Raw genomic sequence first — 18,955 nt, forward strand, 5'->3', positions numbered from 1 at the left:
GTAAGTGCGAACGAAACCCATACCTCAAATTTGAAAATTAGGCGCTTATATTTGAAAATAAGTTGAAACTATGCTTTTTCTGATAATTTTACTTATCTTCGTGTTTGGTATCCACTATCCCCATTAGAAACCATGGTTTGGCTTCCCTTAAAGTGAGTCAATTTAGAATTTGGTAGATATGGTGGGCTATCTATACCAATTACCATGATGAAAACGATGAATCATTCACTATTCAAGAATCAATTTTCAATACATAAAATTACATATCAAACTTGTGTGTTCACACAAGACACAAATTGGGTGAGAATGAGAAACCAACCAATACAACTTTTGTTTTTAGTCAAAAATGATTTCTGCTTTTCTCAAACTAACATAAAATAGTACTCCCTCCATCTCCATTTCATATCATTGGTTACATTTGAATATTCTAATATACACGGAAAAGAAATTTCAAACCAATTTTCATGGATATTAGAAGTCAAAATATATCCATAGAGGTGTTCAAAACAGTCTGATAATATGATATTCATCCGATTTTATAACCGAACTTAATTCGACTCGAATTTAAAAATAATTTACATTTACAATTATGTAAAAATCAATATATACACAACATTCAATTTTAAATCGATTCGAAACACATAACTCAAAATCAGCCAGATGACCAGAATGAACACCTCATGCGATATCTTGTCAAATTCGTCTCAATGTATATATATATATATATATATATATTCATTAAGACTTGAATTATAGTTGGAAAATGCGTAAAAAAAGTCCACTGTAACCAACATTATAAAACGGAGAAAGCAGAAAGTGATAGCTAAAAAGAAAAACAAAAAAAGGAAAAAAAAAAAAGTATAGGTGAGTAGGAGTATGATTTCAGGTGTTGACCTGATTGTTTTCCTTCTCCAAAATAAGACTAAGCGATTTTTTTCTGCACTTTTCTTGCTGCACTTTTTTCCTTTTTTTTTAAGTGAAAATGAATTGATAGGCAAAGGGCAGGCAAAGGAATCCCAGCAAGATCTTCTTCTTCGACTTTATAACCAATCAATTCTTTTTCTTGTGCTGATTACATAAAGTTAAAGCTACTACTATTTTCTTCACCCCTTCTTTTCTGAAGTACTACTTTACTTTATAAATACAACTTATTTACCTGCATCCAAATAAACACAATTAAAGTATTACTATGAGGTTTTTTTTTAATGTTTATGCAAGAAATATTTATAGAAATTAAAAAAAAAAAAGGATTTTTTAAATGGTAAAATATAGTATTTTGTTGAATAATAAATTTAATGGATGAAAAGTAAAGAGCATAATAGAATAGAATATAAAGGAAGTATTTACAAACAAACTTGCTTTTACATACCGTGTCCCATTTATCATCTCAAGTATCAAAAATCAAAATATTTCAATAAAAGAAATGGTGTTCGATAAATAGTTGATAGCTGATACTTAATTGCTATTCATTAACTGATTTGACGAGTGGGTGTATGTTGTCCTAAATTAGTTGATTTATAATGAAAAATTGTTTCAAATAACTAGTTTATTAAACTCTAGTATTAAATGGTTTGACTAGTATTTATTTGCACCTGAATAAGCTAAAACCGTTAACAATTAATTTTGCCAAACACTTCCTCAATTTGGTTGATTAATGATTATAATGAAAGAATAAAAGAAAAATGTGTGGATGAGATAAATCAAAGGATCTGAGTATAACAATAGAATTGAGAGATAGACCCTCCCAATTCATAGAAAACAAGCCAAATCAAAGTTTAGCATCACAAAATGCACCATAAACCACCTACCTACGACACAACTTAAATCCAACCAATAATGGTGAATAGTGGATACCATCATCCTATGCATCCTTGCTAAATTCTTCTACTCATTATCAACCATCCATGTTCAATGTAGCCCGCCCTCAACCCCGGTCAATGATCTAAATGGGGTCTGATTCCTAACCATTGAACACCTCTAGCACAATCAACTCCAATCAACGATCTAAATGGGGTTCGAGCCCGACACATTGAACATCTCTAACACAACTAGCCCCGGCTAATGATCTAATGGGGTCCAAGTCCGAACCACCGACATTTCTAGCACAATCAACATTTCTAGCACAATCAACTCCAGTCAATAATCTAAATGTGGTTTGGTTCGACCCATCGAACATCACTAGCACAATCAACCCCAGTCAATGATTTAATGAGGTCCAAGTCCGACCCATCGAATATCTCTAGCACAATCAACACAATCAACCCTAGTCAATAATCTAAATGGGGTCCGAGTCCGACCCATCGAACATCTCTAGCACAAATCATGGGAAATTTATGGAAAGGAGAAAGAAAAAGAAAACAAAACAATTAAAATTATTCCCTAACCAATACAGCAATACTCTATTGAGTAATGAATTGTTTACAAGGGAAGCCTTAAATTGTTGGTTCCACTAAAGGCCCTACTTTCTAAAGGCTTCAACTTTTTCAATATGACAAAAAAGATATGGATGGCCAAAGCCTAAAACTATGAATTAGTGTCGGTAGAAGACAGTGTCTCAAATTGAAGTAATATTCATCAAATATTTTATACCCACAAAGGTACAAACCACCAACACTTCTTCCTAACAATGACAACTTAAGTTAAATAATAATAATCCCTTCTTTTTATCCAATTTCCCCAATTATTCATCAATGATAAAAGGTAATGATAATAATTAATATTCTTTTTTTTCCTTCCTTAAAGTTATTCCCACAAGGAATACTAAACGAAAATTAATAAAAATAAAATCTTTAAAAGATAAATATATTATTTTATTAAATAATATATTTAATAGAAAAAAAATTTGGACTATAAGCATTTAAAAAAATATCATGATAAAATTAAGGGAAAAAAAAATATAAAAACCACAATTATTAAAAAATATTTAAATAAAATTAGTGCAAAATGTGTGGAGACCATAAGCAATAAAAAAATATTAAAAAAAAAGGTAGTGGAAAATATGTGAAGAATGAAGATCATAAGCATTAATAAAATATTAAAATGTGAACGAATATGGTTAATTATGTCTAAAAAGTGTGATATAAATCAAAATATTCTTTAGAAGAACAAAAAATAAAACGATTCAAATTGACAAATTGGAATAACTTAAAAAAACGAAAAGAATATTAGAGGTGTGCAACGGCTTGGGGCCAGTTAAAAGCCCATGACCTGACCCAACTCGTTGTAAAAGGGTTGAGCCTTTTGTTCAAAAATACAATGGGCTGGCACGGGCTTTTACCGGGTTCATATATATATATATATATATATATATATATATATATATTTGAAGAAATTCCTGTAAGAACCATCCTTATATGAGAACCGTGAGAACTAATCTGTCTTACAAAAAAGTATTACTTTTTACTAAAAAGGTGTTACTTTTAGGCAAAAAGGTGTTACTGTTTTTTTATGATACTATTAGGCAAAAAAGTGTTACTTTAAGAAAAAAAAATTCTAAAAAAACTCATAAAAAGGTGTTACTTTTTACATAAAAAGGTGATACTTTTTGGAAAAAACGAATTATTGTGTAATATGTTTTTTTTTTGGAAAAAATATTTTTTTTCTAAAAATAACACTTTTTTTGCTAAAAAGTATCAGTTTTTTTTTTTTTTTTTTTTTTTTTTTAAAAAGTAACATTTTATTGTTCAAAAGTAATACATTTTCTCTGTAAAAAAGTAACACATTTTTACCAGAGAGATCGGTTCTCATGATTCTAATATAAGCTTAGTTCTCATTGAAACTTGACCATATATATATATATATATATATATATATATATATATATATATATTTCTTTTCATTTTTCTCAAACATATGAGTACTTAATTAAAACAAGAAACCAAGCAACTCCATTTTTAAAATGAAGTATATAGAGAAGAAATTTTGTCAATACTATCACCATTCCTTTTTGTATGTCTTATAATTTAATATTTTGTTACATTTAAATATTTAGTATTTTAATAGTTAATAATAATATTGGAAAAAAATAGACCCCATAAATTTTTCATTCTAACTTGTCTTTATCATGTAATGATGTAATTATATCTTCACATCCACATCAAATTTGGTCTTTTTATTTTTGGTTATAACCTAAATTTTTTTATTTAGTTTCTTTCACAATTAACTTTAATTTTCATCTCTTCCATACGAAGGTTTCTCACACTATTTCATAATATTTTTTTATCTTTTTCTCATTAGTAAAAATTACTTCTTGGGTATTGTGTAGAGGGACAGAAGTAGAAACTAAAGTGAGCATGCTATTGGAAAGTGCAAAAGTGCTAAATGTTACTCTATGTTACTCCTCTACTTGATTACTTAATTTAAAATAGTAGAACAAAACAAATTAAATATTAAAAAAAAAAAAAAACAAAGGCTAAAGTTTTCTATCAGAAAAACAAAGTGCCAACAGCCAAGAGGTGGATTAGGTTTATAAGTTAGGTTTAGTATACTCTAAATACTAATAATTTGTCTACCCCACAATTTTATTAAATCATAACTATTATCATTAAATATAGAATCAAACATATATATTTAGCTGTCATTTAATACAAATTAGATTTAATTGACACTTTAATATCAAATAATATCAATTGGGTCAAATTAACAAAATCAGTATGCTCCTCAAACCATTTATTCTAATTAGATACCATCCACATACTAATTTAAGATTAGCAGAGATAGGAAAGGCTAAGAGATGGTTTAATTTGAATGATGATTGCCGTATTAAAATGGGCAAAGGATCATAGTAGGAATATACTGAGTAGTAAAAATACGAATGTTTCGATAAATGAATAGACATATATAATTAGATATTATGAGAAATAGAATTCAAAACGAAGATATAAAGAAGGATTAAAAGTCACAAATATTAAGCAAATGATGTTAGTTTCGATCCGTTGTACTTTTCAACAAAAGTGTGGTGAACCAACGTTTTTCTACTTCTTTACTACTTCCTTTAATACTAAGAAATTTATCACTTTCTTTTTTAGTCTGTCTCTTTTATTTTGATGCAATTTCTTTTTATGGAATTATTTCTATCATTTTTTTAATCCTAACATTTCAATTGTCGTTTAATATCCATACAATTCAAATGGTCTCATCATTTCTTAATATTTGTACAATATACAACTATGTCAATTTCTTCAGGTCACAGAGAGTATCGTCTTATATGATTGCAAGCATCTCACATGGAGTATAATGAAAAAGTGAAAAAGATGTCAAATACGTATATATCTCTCTTAGCTTATTACATTTGTCTTTTAAGGTTGTTCCACTTAGTTAACTATATTTTTTCTTCGTAAATAACCAACATTCCTATCCACATATTTAAACCCTCTTTTTACACATTTGTGGTAAACTCCATGAGACAGAAGATTAAAAAAAACAAATTCAAATAAGTCAATAAGTCAATGGAAAAATTACATATATATATATATATATATATATATTCCAATAAAAAAAAATGAGTCAATGGGAAAACAAAAGCAAAACATTTTACATAAATTAAGCTTAAATTAAGCTTTTAGCAAAGGTTGGGGTTATTATTTCTCAAAGCAACCTTTTACCCTTTTTCTTAAACTATTCTAAATTCTAAATATCAATTTCTATATCCTATTAAATTTGTTATATTTATCTCAAATGCAACAAAATATAGAAAAAGTGACAATAAATTGTGAATCATTATGCCACACAAACATACCCATTACCCATACCAATTGTTAGGTAACATCAACCAAAGGGGACCACAAGTTTAAATTGAGGCTAAAGCCATAAGAAATGCCATTAAGAAGATGTGTACAATATGTGCATTAGCCGGTAAGGTGACACTATAAGCAACAGTAAACAAGACCATGATAGGAGAGGCATTAACACAAAAAAGTGAAAAAAACAGCACAAAGTTTAAAATTACCTTTCTTTTGTCTGTTTTTTTGGGTTTTTCTCCTTGGCAAAAAGCTTTGTAAGAGCCTACGTTGGTGTTGGATTAGCTTGCTTGAATGCAACGGTAGGAGCGATTCTGCAACTCCGCCTTTGATGTTCCAGCACGAGCTCTTCTGCAAACCAATCCAGTTTCTCGAAATTACTCTGCTCACTGATTTTCTTGCCTCCGAAAAGAACCGACTCTACGTTATTTTGTTTCAGCATTTCCTCCCCTACTTGTACCAGCATTTTGATGTTGTTTGGACTTGCATCTGTATCCATATTCGGTCCACATCGTCCAAAGCTTGATCCATTTGCCTATCAATAAATTTACCATTCATAATTTCGAAACAAATTAATACGAATTTGACATACAAAAAAAGCATATTTTACACAAAACAAATCCGTGTCCGATCCTTGATGTTAGGACATTGATATGGCATTTAGACACTTCATTTTACACGTAAAATTAAATATGTAGACGTATCCGACACTTGGACACGTACCAATATCCGACATCACTATCCAAGACCAAATAACATAGGATGAAAGGATTACTCCTTTGTCTAGCATTTTTTTGCTACAAAAAAAGTAACATAGTAGACGACACAAAAATAACATATGTAGCAAATTCAAAAAAGACAACGAGAATATTAAAATTTTGACAAGGTTAACCAGTATTCTACTGTAGACAACACTAGATAGTGCCCGTGCGATGCATGACTTTATCAAATTTTCTGACATATTTGTATAAATTAAGAAATTAAAATTTTTAAAATATATTGTACATTATAGTTATATTTCGTTTCACACTAAACAGTTGTATACACTACGTACATTATATTATATTTTGCATTGTGCGCAATATAATTATATTTATACTTTTATAATTTCATTTTGAATAAAAGAGCAAATAGTTCGTACCCTGAATACAATACAAAATTACGAGGTTTTTTTAATAAAAAATAACATACCAATTTTTGCTAACAAAAATAACTATTACATTAATTTATAGAAGTATTAAATATTATTACTAGTAATAACATACTTTAAAATCAAATATAAATACATAAAAATATGTAAAATTATTTTATAGTTTAAAAGACAGATTTTTTTTCTCACAAAAAATATAGGTGACTCATATAAGTAACCAAGAGTACATATAACAAAAACAAATCCTAATAAAAGTATATTATATTTTAACCATCTCAAATATATCCAATACACTAAATAATATTTATTTAATAAATAAAATTGAAAACATTTTATAAATAATTGAAATAAATAAAATACAATATATAGTTTCTAATACATTAAATGCGATGTGACCTTAAAAATAAAAAAAAATAATAAGAATAATAATATACTTAAAATAAGAAAGTAGAAAGTCAAAGATAATCATAATTACAATGACATTATCATTAAATTTTAGAGGGGAAATTTTTAATGAAGAAGCGACACGTAAGCAATTTTAAAAGGTGATGATGTCAGCTGTGTTTTGTTTTAGTAATACTTAGAGATAGATAGACAAGGGTCCATGGACCACCAGCTCATTTTCAGTTACAAGGCAATAAGCATGTGAGTAACTAACAGAAAACAACTCATCCAAACTGCATTTTTCACAGCACTATAGCAACATCTAATGGACCATCCTGCTCTTTTTACCACTACATTATAGACTGTTGTTTCTTGGCAAGTATCTTAAAACAAGGTAGCATCCAACTGATATTGACCTTTCCCCTCTTTCTGTCTAGTAATCTTTTTGGACTAAAATGCTGAAAATTACAACTTCCTAGCTGATAATCCTACTAATACTACCCAACAAGTTACAGGGTGCCCAATAAAAACCAAGTCTATTGTGTTTTTAGTTGTAAGTTGCAGATTACTGGGAAGTGGGAGCCAATGAAAAACCAAAAACAGTAAAGTTTCCTTAAGCAAGCATACTCCTAAAAACAATCAAAGAATCACGTGGACAGCAGGCAAGGAAATGATGGCTGAATATTGCATAAAACTCAAGAGTCAAGTAGAAGTAGCAAACAAAGTCTTGGAAACAAGTTGGTAAAATTCTTTGTCCATTGTGTTTTTCAGGTATCTACTTGTATGTATCATCTTCCGAAAAAAATACACCCTCTAACAGAGGGGCCTTAAAAATCCATGATTAAACTTTCAATTAACGAACATATGTATACTATTTTACGCGGGAATAACAAAGTAAGTAATAAAGAGTCAGATATTATTAGTTTAATAAATTGAGAGATCTTATCATATACTAGTATTTTGATAGGAGTCGTAAGGGTTTATAAGATAAAAATTTGGCACAGAAGCCTCAAAATTTACGAGACGACACTGCCCTCTATCTCTATAAGATTCCACTTATGTATGTCTCAACTCTCAATTACTTAGCACTCTTTACATCTTTGCAATGATTTTACTCCCGATCTTTTAATCTCATCTACAAACGCATTCTCTAACGCATTCTCTTAATTCATTTTATCCGCTTATTTCTTTCATTCCCTGATATTTTTGTCTTATTCTTATATATTAATTATTTTTATTATTAGAAGTTAAAAAGGGTGCAAATCATAGGGTCAAAAGGAATATAATGAAAGAGAAGTGCAATATATCACAAGGGTTGTGTCAACATGTTCAAAACCAAGTCAATTATTAATTGAATTCAACTGAGATCAGTCGAATGTCGGGTTGGTCATTCTAATTTTAGGTTGACTGGCAGATGATTTCAGGTCGGATAATTTTATAATCAAAATAAGTTCGGTTGGGTTCATGTCAAAATGTGCTAAATTTGAATTCAATTCATGTCAAACATTGTTTAAAAACATCATGTTGGATTCAAATTTAGCTTCAAAAAAACTTGAATTTATTCACAACCCCTATGTCGAATTTTGAGTTTGGATTAGTCAAAACTTTAATTTATTCACAAAATTCTTGTCAAATTGAATTTTGGATTAAATAAACTTGAAATTATTAACAAAACTCATGTAGAATTTAAGTTTGGATTGAATAAATATAAATCTAATCACATCACTCATTTTATTAACCAAATCAACTTATTTTAGAAAAATAACCAACATCAAGCACTTAGTCATAACTAAAGTCAACTACTCAAATTGCATTTTATATTTCATTGAGATGTAGTTAGACAAATCCATAATCAAGTTAGCCTGCACTTGGGTCATTAGGATAATCAAAGATTTTTGATATTAGACAAGTTCATATTATGGTCGATCATAGGTCGGATCGATTACAAGTCAGGTCAAATTAAATCTTAAAATCAGGTCATCTTGATATCTAACGGTTTTAGACTTTCAGTTATCCACACTTTTTAGATTATCTCTAAGTATTGGTCAATTTAGGGTCGGGCACAAGTTGATTATGAACCCAAAATAATCAGATACATGTCGAATCACATTTCAACATCTAGTTTGGCTTGGTCGACCACAACTCACTACTCAAATCAACCTCTAGGTCGACTTCGTTCGAGTAATTTTTTGAAGCTTATTTTTAAGCACTTATGATAAGTTGAAACACTAACGGGCCATTAGGTGGTCATACTTGATGGTCATACTCATACTTGAAAAATCTCATGACTAACTTGATGGTCATACTTGTCCAACTTCAGTTATCTCATTATCTTCGTAAAATTCATTCCAATGCATTACCATTAGAGATGTGATATTAGGTGGTATTGGAAATTTATAAACAAAAAAAACTTTTTTGTGATCGAAGTTTCATTATCATGGTAATGAGATGAAACTTTTAATGAAATTTTACACTATAAATCATTCCTATTACAACCATTTAATACCACTAACCAAACAAGTCGTAAATGATTTTATTAGTGATGTTGTAACTAAATAAAGTTACTTAAAGAGATGCTCCACATAATTACACCCAAGTTACAGAAAAAAAAAAAGTTCAGCACGTAAAACTATGCAAGAAGGATGTAGCATATCATATGGCAGGGTAGAATCTATAACCCACACCGTTGTGCTCCCATAAATTGCATCAACACAAAAACCCAGGCTGGCTTGAATTGTCAGTCTTGTACTACTATCCCAATTCCTATCAAATTCTCTTCTAAAATATCAATGTCAAATTCGAACCATTCAATCCCCACTCAATTCTTAATTGCCTAAGCCTTCAACTTGGATTTTGTTTCTTCTTTTCAACTAACAAACGAAATCTATATAAGCTTTAAGAGTAATTCACACCATATTCCAAATACTATCAATAAAGGATACTCCATCTGTCTTCATCAATTTACTATACATTTTTCAGTTTTAATATATTCATTTTGCTACACTTCTAAAATAAACAATTCATTCACTTTTCATCCTTACGTCTCATTTACAAATTCATTCTTTTACAATATCATCTACATATTTCTCTCCCGGTTTGCTTTTTGTCGTCATTTTCTCCCTCTCCCATTGCTTTCTAACAAATACTCCCTTTATCTCTCTTATTTTGCACCACTTTCCATTTTAATTTGTCTTACTGATTTTACACCCTTTCTTTTTGGCAATGATCTCACTCTCATTCTTTTAATCTCATTCACATACATATACTATCTCTCAATCTTAACCGCTTATTGTTATTATCCACTTGTTTTTTTATTTTATTCTCCAACCCAATTTCTTTTTCCACTAAATTTCACCTATTTTGCTCTAAGTGTAAAATAAAAGGGACATAAAGAGTATTAATAAAACACAAAATACTTAAATTTAGCAATCTATATACTCATAAAATTAGCAGACAATTTCAAAATATGGAATTGTTCTATTATAATCCATAGAAATATATAATTGATCATATGTCCGACAATAAGGTCAAATGAGCCTAAAGGCAGTGTAACAGATAACAATAGTTTACAAAAATGGGTCCTTATTTATTAGGGGAAAACTATAACAAGACTAGTGGCAAGACTTTATTGATATTCGTGAGTTGGTCAATAAATAAAATCAAATTAATATAAAAAGCAAAGTTGTTAAGATAAGGATTCTACCCAGGATCGTTAAACAGCATAATCGATATCAATAGAATTGGATCGTAAAACCTGTGATGAATGAATAAATAGACAAATCCAACAAAATCCAACTTGACTACGCTTAAACTTAAAGATTAAAAACTAAAAATAAATTAATATAATAAATAAATAGTGTAAAAACGTAACGTTGTAAGTAATTTAGAACGGATAAAGTATAAAAAAAAAAACCCATAATTAAGTTCCATCCCACAGGTAGCCTAGCTAATATTTAAGCTTCCTATGCCAAAATAAAATGAATGTAGTAGCATTATTTTTGAGGCTTTGTGGGGGTGGGACTCGCATGGGCCATGTATAGTTGGTATCAAGACAATTAACTCCAATTTCTATGACCAAAAGTTTCTTACACATTTATTAAATTTTTATTTTCATTTATTTATTTTCCTTTAAATTCCAATCATAAAACCAACTACAATAGCTCCTGCTTCTATGTTCATTTTTTTTCCAAATAATTTTTACAAATTAACTATGACAAAAAAAAGTTTAAAATAATGACCATCTCTATATATAATTTTTCTAAGATCACCATCATCTAACTTAGTACATTTAGTTTATAAAAAGCTATGATAAGGGTAAAAGATCACACCCTTATATCTTTACTCTTAATTAGCTACATATTTTAAATAATATTGTCTCATTTATTTTGTTATACTATAGTACTACCTCCTATTCAGCTGAATTGTCCCATTTTTTTTTGGCACTATTCACTTATCACTCTTAATTTGTATTTTACTCTTAATCTATAAGTTAAAACATAGTCATATGGGATCTTGTTTGATTCGTCTCAATACAAGGATTATTAATATTAACTTTTTATAATTTTTAATTAAGCATAATTTGAGATATTAAGCATAATTTGAGATATTAAGAGTTAAAATGTTGCCTCGACAAGTGTGAAAAGTCAAATGGGACAGTTCAGCTGAATAGGAGGGAGTATTTCCTAATTCCCATTTGAGCCACAATTATTCATCACGAATAACACCAAATCTATGAGTTGGTCATAGTCAAAAATGCAATTTCACAATAAAGACATTTGCAATTCATGTGATTTTACGATTTAGAAATCCTTTGAGTTTGATTCTCATTACCTATAATAAAAATTAATTTCTCCCCTCAATTGTAAGTTTCATGGGAATAAAAAAAATACATTTTCATGATATCATACAATAATTTCACTTATTGATTCAATTTTAAAGTGTAATTTTCTAGAGTAAACTCCGTAATCGGATGACTTTCGAAAAAATGTTAAAAAGTTAAAAAAATTTTGATTTTTTTAATTATTCAGAATTTTTTATGTATTCAAAATTTTTTTTCTAATTTTACAAAAATTTTCGATCTAATTTTTTTTAAGTGAATTATTTACTATAACAGTTATTAAATTACCCAACTTACAGCAGACAAATACCCTAAATTTAGAATTATTTATAGTTAATCAATAGATGCTGAATTATTAATTTTTCCTAAAAAAACAAAGAAATATAATCACAATTTTAACCTAAGCATTTAATCATTTGATTTCAAGACATAAAAAATGAACTTATCTATTAGGAGAAAGAATAACGAAAGATAAAAAAAGGTTATTAAAAAAAGAAAAGTAAAATTAATTTACCTGAAGACGAACATAATTGGAAGAACGCCACTGTCCAAAAGCTTTAGCAACGGCGTGGTCCACCAAATCAGTATACCCATCACCGGCAATTCGGGCCATGGGTCTAGCCCACTGCTTTGATTTCCAACTTTTCACCTCCTCATATTCGTAACTACCTTCTAGAAGCTGGCCCGTTCCAATAGAAAGTACCAATATGTCTTCCACTCCTCGCACGAATGGAAATTCCTGTTTGTTATGCAACACATGGGTTATCGCCGCCGCCGTCGGGTTACCCATCGCCAACCCACCGTCAACCGCCACACACCGGGTCGAACCATCCACGGACCGCATACTAATCGGTTCAAATATACCCGGTTCAGCCGATGTAGCCCGGCAAACTTCCCATAACCGGAAATCAAACCCATCAGTTTCCAAAGCATCAGCACGAGAAAACAAAAATGGCGCCGTACTTGATAAATCATAACAAGGAATCAAAACTGGTTTTAATGTATCTTTCAATGTTAAACTTCCGCCATTTTTTTTCATAAATTTTTCTTTCAAAAGCTTCTCTAAAGAAGCCGTTGTAGACCGGCTTGAAGTTCCTGAACCACTTCCACCACCTTTCAACAACCTCTTAAAAACCCCTGATGATCCTGAACTGGATGATCGATAAATTTTACTCCCTTGTTCAGCCAGAAACCGCCATGTATCTTCCGCTTTCAATAACGGACGGCTATGATCCTTTGACCCAAAAAGAAAGGCGGTAAATACACCCCCAACCCCGGCTCCGGCAGCAACATCGAAATAATCAGCGATTCTTGCGTCTGGGTCGCCGGATTTTACTTTCAACGCTTGTTCTAAATAAGCCAACGCTTTTCCCGATATGATATTCCTCATTCCTCCACCGTCGATACTTAGTATACAGATTTTACCCCGTTGATTCTTAGCCAAACTAACCCCATCAGCGTCACAAGAAGGTTGATCAAAACGAGTTGCTACGGCTACCTGTGGAGAAAATTCATGGGTAGGAGATATAATTTGTTTTTGAATCCAACTAACCTTGTTTTCATTATCTCCATAGCCGAATAGAAATTTGCTTTCTAGAATCGAAAAAATTTCGTAACTCAACTTATCTGTATCTACGCTTGGTTCCTGCGTTTCCGATATCGGATTACGTGCCGTCATCGCCATTATTTCGAATTTTACTTTTGTTTTGGGCTTCACCTAACAATCAATAATGAACAATTCAAATATCAATATCAATATCAATTATCTGCTTTTTGGTTGTTCAACGTATATGTTGAAAAGTAATTGAAAACAAAGAAAATTATGAATGATAATCTTTAGTGAATTTGGGTTGCGGGTCAAATGAAAAATGATGGAGGGTGATGATAAAGAGCTGGAACAAAGAAGAGAAGAATTGGTTTGATGAAATGAAAAGTGTCGAAAAGAATGATGAAGAGAGAGAAGTGACTGCATAATATATTTTGTTTTGGTTTTGTTTTTATTTCGTGACGTTTTTTAAATTTCTTTTATTATTAATTCTTGATTTGGAGGATTTTTCAAGATTTTGGTAAGTAAACCAAATAGCAAACATATGTTCGTATTATAGTCTGACGAGTTCATATAATTAGTTGATTTTTGTAACTGATCATTTAAAGTTATTCTCTCTTTATTTTTATATGTTTTTCTCAAGTAAAATTTACGTGTTTTATTGTTAAATTTCGACTTAGATTTTTAATCGATCTATATAAGAAAACATATTCCATATGAATAAATATAGTCATGTGGAATCTCAATATATACTTTCTAAATGTTAACTTTTAGAATTTAAAAAAAAATCAATTAATATTATTTGACTTTTAAGTTTGGATTGAAGTGTAATTAATTACTTTCAACATGAATTCACAATTAAAAACCTACGAAAAAAATAAATGATAAGAACAAACAAAAGTAAAATTATAATTAATTACTTTAACATAGAATAATTAATTATTTTATCATATTAAATATACATTCGTCAACCAATAAAATGATTTCACTATTAAAGTGTCTTATCGACCAAATTGGTACCGTGTTTGTCCGTGATGAACGGTATGGTTTTCATTCTATTGAAAGGATTGAAACCATTACGTGTGGGCATGTACAAGTAGGCCCCTTGGCCCTTAGGATATCTTATTTATTTAAATTAACTGATTGTATTATAGAAGAATTATTATTAATTTTAAATATAATTAATTTTGTTTATTTTTATTATAATATTTTAATAATATTTATGATTTTCATATGTTTTTCACTAATTTTATTAAAATATTTTTTGATAGTTATGATTCCTATGTTTTGTCCATAAACTTTATTTTAATATGCTTATGTTACTTAGTTTTTCTCCATTAAATTGATAATACAATAAAATTATACATTAATGATTTAAAAGATTTTATTTTTCATTATTTTCAAAAACAATCCTTGCAGGAACAATTTTACGGGAAAAAGAAAGTATTATACCTTTCATACATTATTTATTTACTTTAGAATTACAACTAAGTAAATTATTAAGAAATAAATACACTTATTATTTTAAAGTTAGTCTATACCATTTAGTACGCATCAAACCTATGTTAGACTTTACTTTCCATACAATTATACATGCATGCATGTCCTCCACAATTTAACCTTCTAACACTTATTATCAATCACTTTTAAACAGAGTTTAAAAAAATATTAACAAAGGAATCTAAGGAAGCTAAAATATTATCTAATATAACTGAATATATGAAGACTTGTTGAGATTATATTGTTAAGGGTCAGGGTCGTCTCGTTCATTTTTAGGCTATAAAATGAAAGATAAAAAAAAGCCCCTAAAAACTTGAAGCGTAATAAACTATATAATATTTCATTATTTTGCATTTTTTATTTTTAACTATTTTGTAAAAAAAAAAAAAAAAAAAAAAAAAAAAAAAAAAAAACTAGCTTACAATTCATATTACGTAGAAAAAAAATATTAATTTTTATCTAAATTTAATTCAAGTTAATATCAACTTTGTATATGAAAATAAAAACTTGGGCCACAAAAAGTTCAAGGCCCTAAGCGATAGCCCGATTTGCCATTCCTAGTCAACGATCATATTTAGGTCACTGGTTGTTCTGAAAGACGATCTCTTATTGGATTGGCCCAAATTTTTTTTTAAAAAATAAAATAATAAAAATATACAATTTGATAATTAATGTATAACTGAAAGCTTACTCGGTAGGGTTTTAGGATACCTCAAATAAGCATTTAGGATAAGTCAAGTAGGGGTTTACAGGAATTTAGTATACCCCAAGTAGGCATTTAGGATACATCAAATAGGTATTTAAAATACCTCAAGTTGGGGTTTTATAACGTATCAATGAGGGGTTTTCAGCATACCATGTAGGGTTTTACACCATACTGACTGCTAAGTTGGGGTTTAGAGTATAACAAGTTGGTGTTTAGAGACATCAAGTAGGGGTTTAGGAAGTGTCAATTAGGGGTTTAGAGTACCTTAAGTAGGGGTTTGTGGTACCTCAAGTAGTGATTAAGTGTATATGATAAAGGGATTAAGAATATGTTAAAATGTTTAGTAGGATTTCACACTATGCTAAATTGCTAAGTTGAGGTTTAGATTATACCAAGTTGGTGTTTAGGCAACCTCAAGTAAGGGTCTAATATATCTTAGGTAGGGGTAAGGTCCCAACGTATATTTAACTAGTGCATTTGCAAATTGTTAATTATATATTTCTGTATAGAATTTAGTTATTTGTCATTCTAAGTCTATTAGCTCTATTGCGTAGAAGATGTAGGCTCGAACCCTACATAGACTATTATTGGTCACAAGTTTAAACTAATGACATTTTTAGTGAAAAGATTATCTCTCTCCTACTTGATGTATCCTAAATGTCTACTTGAAGTATCCTAAAATCCTACTTGAGGTATCCTCAATTTCTGATTGAGGTATCTTAAACCCTTACTTGAGGTATCCTAAATTGTAACATTCGGGAAAATTAATATTTTAAGACGAGTAAGTTTAAGAGAATTATCAGTGAGAGAATGATCTTAAATACACATGACATAAAATATTCTTAATTTAACTTCTCTTCATTTCCTTTTCTTTAAAAAATAAATAAATAATAAATAAATAATAATATAAAAAGAAAAAAATCACGCGTATCACCATTCATCATCATCTTCAACACAAAAGAAAAATTAAACCAGAAAACCCAACTATTTGCTCTTCCTAAAACCATTCGAACACAAAACACCATTCAATTTTCATCATCTTCCCTATTTCTTTATCTGATTTCGCTCCTGGTTCTTCAAGAAACGTAATCCTTCGCTTGAATTTTTTTGAAAAGCAACGAACTAAAGCTAATCAGGTATAATCTACTCGATTCTTTCTTTGATTTTCGACACATTATTTCAGCAATCTCTTTAGCTTATCTCTGATTTCGAACCACCATAAGCGTAGAAGCAGCCGAAATCTTCCTCCCTTGGCTTGAATTCTACCGACTTGGGGAAGGATTGAGTGAGATTTAGTCCTATTGATTAAACATCAAATTCAAGCCGAAAAGAGAACGTTGAACTTGAAATTGTTCCGTTTCTTGCTGCTGCAAACAGAAGGTATTCCTTCTTGATTTCTTTCCTTGTTTTCCCTTAATAATTATGCTCTTATTAATACACTTTCCCTTGTATAATCTTTCATTTATGTATTAAACTCTAAATGTTGTTGAATCTTGGAATGTGTATGAGTTAGTAGATAAGTCATTAAATTGGAAATTCATGGAAAATGTGTTATTAGTGAGTTATGTGATGATTGATATGTGATAATAAGAGATTGTGATTGAGGAGTTTTGGGGAAGAATTCTAAAATCAAATGTAATTTGGGTTTTTTTTGATGAATGAATGGTAGATTGTGGAATATTGAAACAATTTGTTGGAATTATTAATTAGTATGAAATTTACGAAGATTAGAATATCGATAGGATGATTGGATGTAGAAAGATTATGGAAACTTGACGTTCTTGAATATTAGGAGATTCTTGCGAAATTACTAAATGGTGGACAAATCTTGTTGTTATTAATCGAATAGTTGGATAAAATGTAAGTGTTGGGTCTAACCCTTGATTATATACGATTGGTTGTTCTTGAGAGTATCTAGGGTTTGTGTGGAAATTATTAGTTGAATGGATAACTTAGTTGTGTTCTTCTTTTGGATAGCTTGTTATTCTTGATTGGTTTCTTGGTTTTGAGTCTAGATGAACATAAAAGTGTTTGAATTGGAAATGCAAAGGGGATTGTGGAGGCGTACGATCTTTACAAGAATATAAGCTAGTTTTAAATAAGGTTATATATTTTCTTATGATTTTTGGGGGTTAGAGTTATAAATTGCGCAATCTTTTAAATTAGAAATATTAGAATAGAAGATGGAACTAAGATGTGGTCTTAGGAGGAGGTACAATGAGCTATATGACACTAGTGGAAAAAAACGTATTTGCTGCTTATCATTTGCTGCGGTTTTTGTATATACGCAGCAATAAATAGGAAAAAGAATTGCAAAAAAAAAAAAACCATTAATTGCTGCGGTTTTAGGCCTTGACCGCAGCAAATAAGCACTTGCATGATTAATTACTGCGGTTTTGCTTGTGACCGCAGCAAATAAGCACTTGCATGATTAATTAATGCGGTTTTGCTTGTGTCCGCAGCAAATAACGCACTCAATTGCTGCGGTTTTTCCCTTTGACCGCAGCAAATAACATGTATTAAAATGGCGCCCAGCTTTTTAACGTTTATATTTTCATCATAATACGAAAACCCTTCATGTTTCATTATATAAACGAACACAGCGGTTCATCTTCTCCATACTTCAAACATCAAACTTCTACTGTCTTGTTCATCTTCAAACTTCATCATCTGCTCTTCATCAAACTTCAAACTTCAAACTTCATCAAACTTTAAACTTCAAACAGCGGTTCATCATACGCTGTTGTTCATCATCAAACTTCATCATCAGACTTCAAACTTTGAATTTTCATAAACCCGCTACTTGTTCATCATCTGTTCGACTATTCTTCTTCTCCCACGACTTCTACTGTTCATCATTCTTCAAAATCGTTTGAAACCAAAGGCATTTGGTCTTGTTCATCTTCAAAACTCACGAATTAAGGTATTATTCGTCTTTTAAAATTCATCTTCTAGCCTGTTTTCATACTAAGGATGTTATTGCCCACCTAATAGGATTATAAAGCCATAATATACTTGCATTTCTTTCATAGTACATTTATAATCATGTAGATTTGTATTATAATTGAAAAAATCTATCAAGAAAATTAAATAA

General features: G+C 29.8%; 1 protein-coding gene across 1 annotated transcript; it reads right to left on the bottom strand.

The window, feature by feature from the left end:
* Positions 1-205: 205 nt before the first annotated feature.
* On the bottom strand, positions 206-14,140 carry LOC130802415 (patatin-like protein 6). The gene is made up of 3 exons (XM_057666426.1): positions 12,624-14,140; positions 5,948-6,273; positions 206-1,156 (listed from the first exon to the last, which is right to left on the bottom strand). Exons 1-2 carry the CDS (start codon positions 13,791-13,793, stop codon positions 6,004-6,006), a joined length of 1,440 nt encoding a protein of 479 aa, XP_057522409.1. The 5' UTR covers positions 13,794-14,140; the 3' UTR covers positions 206-1,156; positions 5,948-6,003.
* Positions 14,141-18,955: the final 4,815 nt, after the last annotated feature.

Source organism: Amaranthus tricolor, chromosome 16 (assembly GCF_026212465.1).
Source record: "Amaranthus tricolor cultivar Red isolate AtriRed21 chromosome 16, ASM2621246v1, whole genome shotgun sequence".
Classification (NCBI taxonomy): domain Eukaryota; kingdom Viridiplantae; phylum Streptophyta; class Magnoliopsida; order Caryophyllales; family Amaranthaceae; genus Amaranthus; species Amaranthus tricolor.